Consider the following 7,126-nt stretch of genomic DNA (forward strand, 5'->3'; position numbering starts at 1 on the left):
CGGTGCATTGCAGAGACCAAACGGCATCCGTTGATATTCATACAGTCCGAATGGCGTGACGAAGGCGGTCTTATGCTGATCCTTCTCGTGAACAGCTACTTGGTGATAACCACTTGCCAAGTCTATGGTTGAAAACACCTGTGCTTTACCCAGCGCATCCAAGCTCTCATCTATCCGCGGCAGGGGAAATGCGTCTCGCAGAGTCTTCGAGTTCAGTTTTCGGTAGTCCACGCATAGCCGCAAACTTCCATCTGCCTTCCTGACTAAGACCACCGGGGAGGCATATGGACTTGAACTTTCCTTAATAACTCCTTTCTTGAGAAGTCCGGAAATATGCTCCCTCACCTCCTCGAACTGATTTGGAGGTATCCGTCTGTATGCTTGGGTAACGGGGGTATTGTCGGACACAGGAATCTCGTGTTTAACCCGATCAGTGTACCCAAGATCCTCATCACACATTGCGAACACATCCGCGTACTGCCTCAACAATGCTCTCAACTCTGCCTGTTGACCTGGAGTTCCCCCCACCTGTACCCTGTCTGAGGGACACGGTAAGTCACTGTGGGTCCCTGTCATCGACCTTACACTGACAGTAACTTCCTCATGATCTTGGGAAATCCGTCGGAATGCTACATTACAAGAACCACTCTCCACTGGGCAACCTTGGGACAGTACTCCAAGCCTTGCTTTCGGCCGTAGCCAAACATCTTCTGTCGCCCAATTTAAAACTTGCACTGGAAACACTCGTTTACCAGCTGACACCACCATGGGCACGAGGATCAAACCCCCTGGCAGCGGAACTGCCCCTGGTTCAAGTATGACCACACCCTTAGTATTGGGTAGCTCTTTATGTACTCTGACCTGAACCGTGGCAACAGAGGCTGCAGGCACGCACGTTTTGAATTTTCCTGCTAGTCGAACTGTAGAGCTTGCCGCAATTAGTGCCTCTTCCTGTACTTTACTGAACGCATCTCGCCAGTCCGAGTCTAGTGTTCCCGCTAGGCCATTATCAAACTCGGCCAAGATCAGCTGTTTGCAGCGCTGAGCAATATTCATGCCGAGAATTCCTGGAGGTGAATGATCAGCTTCTCCACCCTTCTGGTCTCGGATTATCAAGAATCCGCAGCCGGGTATTGTTACCCCCAACACCTGAATATCCAACTCCACATATCCCAAATACGGGAGGGGCAGTTTGTTGGCGGCCGTAATCCGCAACCACTTCATCGTGCTGTGCATATCCTTATCTTCCCCATGTAAGCGCCCTCTGAAAAAGCTTTCCGTCAACGTGCTCACGTTGCTGCCCGTATCTAAAAGACACTTAACAGCTATTCCCCCTATGCTGATTTCAACCTCGGGGCATTTGCCCACGGCACGTTCCAAGAACCGTTCTTTAGTCAGAAAGCTGCTGTTTGAGCCCTGGGACGCCCCTCTCATTGCTCGGCTCTGCGCAATGGAGGGAGCACGTTTCCCGGCACTAGGGCTTCTGCAGGGGCCGCTACCTGTCCTTCCTGCTTACGTGGCGTGGTGCAACTGCGGGCTATATGTCCCACACCATCACACCTCAAGCAGATTGGCTGACCATCTGGGGTATATCGAGGCTTAAATTTAGGTCTTTGGGGCCTTTCCGAGCCAAAGCTGGCTCTTTGAGTCGTAAGGCTACGAACGGCATCAGTTAGCTCGCCGATTGCTTTTCCTTGTTGTGCCACTACTTTTACGACGTCTTGCAAGACAGCATTCAGTTCCTTTGAAGAAGATGCAGACACATTTGTGGATCTAGTAGCCTCCTCAAACCCCACGCCCATCAGGTAACGGTTTCTAGCGACGCTCGCCCCCCGGGGACGCTCCTCAGCACACCACAACAGAGCCTCTTCTCTGACCTCAATTAGAGTCACACGGGGCCGGTCCCGCACCATTTTGCGCAATTCCCGTCGAAGTACAGTGTCCCTTACCCCCTCTATGAACTGATCCCTTAACGCTAACTGCCCATCGGGCACTGCATCAGGTGACTGTTGGAGTGCCGCGTTTAACATCGTCGACAAGGCATGCGAATACTCTCGTAGATCCTCCCCTTCTAACTGCTTTCGTGCATAGAAGGCGTGTAACAGTTGAGGAGTCGTCCGTTTCTCTCGGAAAGCGGCCCTCAAGCAATCAAACAGGTCCTGGGGCGTTGCATCCTCCCTCCCCACACACAATTTAACCTCATCAAGTGCTGATCCCCTTAAGTGTGACAAAATAAAGTCTACTTGATCCTCTTCACTCAATCCCCTTATCCGAATTACTCGTTCGAGTTCCTCAATAAACTCGTCAATGGTCTGACCGTCTTTACTAGAGTCACCACAGTAGGGAACAATTTGTCTTTCTCTGGGAATATAGACATACGACCTAGTGTTAACAGTGTTCAGACTTGCAAGTGTCGACATCACCTGATCGTGTCTCTTCCCAAGCTCCTGAATTTGTGATCGGAGCTGTAGGAAAGGGTTATCTCTATCATCATCATCAGCCCTGAAGGCGGCGCCAGCCTCTTGGCTATCGACCATCTCCTCATGAGCGTCTTCCTCCATACCTCTATATCAAGAGTCTCAGTCTCTACAAAATTCACCTGCAAACACAGTCCAATGCAGCCTCCTCGTTCCAGCCGGTCCTGGCACTCTGGCTCCTTGTCCTCCCACAGTCCTTCCTGGCCCTGTGCACAGCTCTCTCTGCTGACTCTGGCACGCAATCCTCCTTGACCACTACCGTTGTTTATCTACCCACTTAGGCTAACGGTATGTTCGACTTAGCTTGTGTATTCGTTTTCAAAGAAAAAAACCCTCCCCACAAGAGGAAACCAGCAGAAAAACTACCCCACTCCTGGTACCAAAAAGATGTGGCCGTGTAAATGTGTACACTATATAAAACTCAAACACAACCAAACATCTAAAAAAAGGGGTTCTTTATTTTCGACTGCGTATGAGAAAGACGCAGCGTTAATGTCTGGAGTTTCCGCTTGTGGTCAGGAATATAAACAAAAATTTATACAACGAGTTACAATAGGAGAATAACAAACATAAAAACTTTCAAACAGAGCTCGCCACGTACAGTGTGAATTTCAATGTTCCACAAATGTACAAAGAAACAACCCAAAATAAAGGATAATAGTTACACTTCCATATTTTCCCTCAGTAAATTCTCTTTCACAATACTCGATTTGTGTTAATTTTCCCTTTTAGCTTTTAGCAAATAATTGTATATACCCAAAAATAAAACAATACACAAAACGGTTTATGTGAGCACTTATACCCCAAATAAACAACGGTAGTGGCTTTATATGTTTTCTGAATAAAGAACAAAACATAAACATGATTAAAGACACATTCTCATACAGTAAGCCACTGACACACTTGTAAGACAGGAATAAACATACCTAACACTCTACAATTAACATTACTATACTCATTCTCATCTCTTACAGATTATTAATAAACTTTGACATTACAAAAAGTGCAGAGCTAGCCAAATACTTTCTTTGAGTGAATATAAGCATTTACAATAAAAGAATGAAATAAAATGACACTCACTCTGTGAAGCGATGCACCGCACTAGAAAGCCCGCGCAACGGTCATCTCACGTGCACTAACGTCTCTTCGTTCTCCCCTCTGACATTATTTTATCACAGAAACAGAAGTATTGTTTATATTTCTCCTCAATAATAACATGAGCTGTAATAATGAGTTCAAATAACATGTTACATTTCCATTAAACAAACACTCACGCTCAATCGCCGTCACTGTGAAATGTATATGCTCGTTTCACACAGAAATCTCTGGCACTCTGGAGAAACAAAGATTCCGTGCGATGAATCACTGCTCCAGCCGCTCAACAAACAGAACACCAAATTGGGGGTTTCCCCTTTCGCTTTCGTAATAGCAAATGGTATAAGTTGGTGTTAGTTTCTAACGCGCCTCAGCTCACGCGTTCTCTGAAGGTCTATAAAAAGGCAAAACCGAAACTTCTTGTTCTTTCCGTTACTGCACTACTCGTGTGCACCAGAGTGCCCTCTAGAGGCGGGAAGCATAACTACAGGCTATTTTTGCCCTGGTTACATATGTAAGAAATGTATTTCAATTAATCATAAAATGGCCCTGATATGTCACTAGACATTAAGAAATCATGTTCATTTCAAATACTTATATCACTGACAAAAGTAGTACGGCCAGGATATTGTCATTTAAAAAGTGAAGTTGCAGCCCTCAACTGATGTTGATGTTGTCATCTTGTGTTTTGGCCTGAAGCGCCGCCCTCCATCTATCTACCAATCACGAAGTCAGTAGTGTTTCTGCATCCGGGTTGCCAGCTCTGCTCTAGTTATCACAGCTGCAGCTACAAACTGCAGCCTATGTTCCTGCTGGATCCTGCAGCCTATCTGGCAACCTCGAGTCAGGGGGAGGGGGAGGGGATACACCGCTCTATACAGTAATTTGAAAGTGATTGCAGTACCAGTTTTGGCCACAATCTTACATACAGCTCCTTTAATAGTGTATACAAGCAATGCCAAATAGGTTATAATCGTAATTAAACTAAACTATACCTTTTCCAACTCCATACAGCATATATTCTCTCTGTAGGCATTTTTATGGTCGAAATGAACACCATTACTGTGACTGTCTGTTTTATTATTATCATCTTTCCTGTTCTTCTGGCTCTGGTCGCGGCTGCTTAGGCTCCGCCCCCTGTGCCGTGAACCAGCAGCTCATTAGCATTTAAAGGAGAAGCACTAAAACAGTGCGTTTTTCACAGACCCAAAAAATGATGATTTAAACGTGCTGTAAATAAAATTCTGTTGGGTATTTTGAGCTAAAACTTCACACACACACTCTGGGGACATCAGAGACTTATTTTACATCTTGTGAAAATGGGCATAATAGGTCCCCTTTAAAGGTGGATTAACTCAGCAAAAGATTTTAACTGTAGTGACCTCGGTCTTCAATTCAGTGGAGTAGAAAAGCTCAGGTTCCTTCTACCTTTTTAATAAATATCAAGTCACCTTTATTTATACAGCGCTTTTTACAATACAGATTGTTTCAAAGTAGCTTTACAGAGATAACAGGAAAATAATGCAAGAAAGTTTGTTTTCTAGAAGAAAATAGCTTCACAGTCCAGCTTAAGTCAGTTCAGTGGTGATTCATTTTGTTGTATAAATAAATAAATAAATTTAAATGTGTATATAGCCACTCTGGAGAAAACCGTGATGTCATCGTCCAGCTCAGTTCAGATCTCATATAATAGTGTCAACGCAGGCAGATCAATAATATTGTTGAATATTAAATGAAATGTCCCCAACTAAGCAAGCTAAAAGCCAATTGTGAAAAAGGTGACAAATGTTGTTGTCTGCAATTTGTAAAACTTCACAATAAATTTTGAGATATTCTGAAATGTTTGGTTCATTTTTCTTTATTTGTTCCATTAAATTTATTGCTGGGAAAAAATTAATCGCGATTAATCGCATCCAAAATAAAAGTTTGTGTTTGCATAATATATGTGCGTGTACTGTGTATAATTATTTTGTATATATAAATACACACATATGCACGTATATATTTAAGATTTTTATTTATTTATATATAAATTATTTATATTTATATATAATATAAATTATGTATAAATGTATATACAGTATATACATGCACATATTTCTTAAATAAATACATGCATATGTGTGTATTTATACATACAAAATAATTATACACAGTACACACACATATATTATGCAAACACAAACTTTTATTTTGGATGCGATTAATTTTTTCCCAGCACTAATTAAATTCCTTTGTTTATTTCATTAAATATTCAGATGTTTTTGTGAACGTACATGTTCAGACTGGGTGTTTATTTTGTCCTGTTTTTATAAAAAATATTTGATTAAGAGACTTTTTTTCATGCAGTGGTTTTAAGGCCCTGACACAGGCGACGTGAGTCAACCCTAGAGTCGGCTTTAGTCATTGCTAGTTCTTTGACGTCGGTTTTGTGTTTCAGGGCCTTAAGAATTTATTTATTTTTCTGTACAAAAAGCTTGTTTGCTGTAGCCTAACCTAGTAGTCCAGAGATAATTCAATCCTGAAGTCCTCCCTGGCCACCCCTCCCTCTGAGAACAGCCAGCACTGTGTCAGTCATTAACATATGAAAGGTCTTCACACCTAACAGTTGTCAGTCCTCTCACACCCAGCAGTGTTTCAGCTGTATATGTCCGTGAAATTTCACGGATTCCTGTATATGTCCGCATATGTGAGGTGTCCGGGTTTATCTGGAAATATACTGTTCCATGTTACTCTGATCCGCTTTTTCCCACATACATCCGGCAAACATCAAATTACACAGGAGTTTACCATGCCCGTATTTTGCCGGATTTGAGTCGTTTCATGCAGTGCCAGGGAGGAGTGGAACGGAAAAAAAAGTTGAACTTATTTTAACTTGAGCATTTTTAGAATGCTGTGTCATGCGCGAGATGCTGAAAAATACACGAGAGCAACGGTCAAACACATCCTTCTAGCTTGTGTTTACATAGAAAAACAATGCAAAAGTAGCACAGTAGAAATGGGAAAACGTGTTGTGTGTGAAGCCCGTCTAAGCCTGCTAGATGTTTGGCAGAGAGTGCTGAACACGATAGAGGAAGCAAGAGCTCCGTCAACGAGACGGCTGTACGCTCTCAAGTGGAAAGTGTTCTCAGCTTGGTGCACAGCCAAGAACGAGAGCCCTGACACCTGCTCCATACTGGTGATCCTGGCTTTTTTGCAGGACCAGCAGGATGTGGGAAGCTCGCCCTCTACATTGTATATGTGAAGTATATGTGACCGCAATAGCTGCCTTTCTCACCACTATTGAGAGACGATCAGTTGGCAAACATGCTCTTATAACGAGTTTTCTGCTGGGTGCGAGGCAATTGAATTCTACATGCCCTTGTTTGATGCCAGTCTGGGACATGTCTTTAGTACTCAGAGCGCTGTCATGTTCGCCCTTCGAACCAGTTCATGCTCTCGTTTAAGACAGCGCTGCTACTCGTGTTAGCATGTGGGAAGCGAGTAGGAGATATGCAAGCACTCACTGTTAATCAGGGGCGGCTGGCCAATAGAGGGCGCTAGGGCGCCGCCCC

The 7,126-nt window shown here is 43.5% G+C and overlaps 1 protein-coding gene across 1 annotated transcript; it reads right to left on the reverse strand.

Annotated features, from left to right (window-relative positions):
* Positions 1-1,430: 1,430 nt before the first annotated feature.
* Positions 1,431-4,071, reverse strand: LOC307173958 (uncharacterized protein; the record flags this gene model as incomplete). Its single annotated transcript, XM_079897563.1, has 2 exons — positions 3,752-4,071; positions 1,431-3,635 (listed from the first exon to the last, which is right to left on the reverse strand). Exon 2 carries the CDS (start codon positions 2,559-2,561, stop codon positions 1,431-1,433), a length of 1,131 nt encoding a protein of 376 aa, XP_079753689.1. The 5' UTR covers positions 2,562-3,635; positions 3,752-4,071.
* Positions 4,072-7,126: the final 3,055 nt, after the last annotated feature.

The sequence above is a fragment of the Squalius cephalus genome (genome assembly GCF_949319135.1).
Source record: "Squalius cephalus genome assembly, chromosome: 16".
NCBI classification, from domain to species: domain Eukaryota; kingdom Metazoa; phylum Chordata; class Actinopteri; order Cypriniformes; family Leuciscidae; genus Squalius; species Squalius cephalus.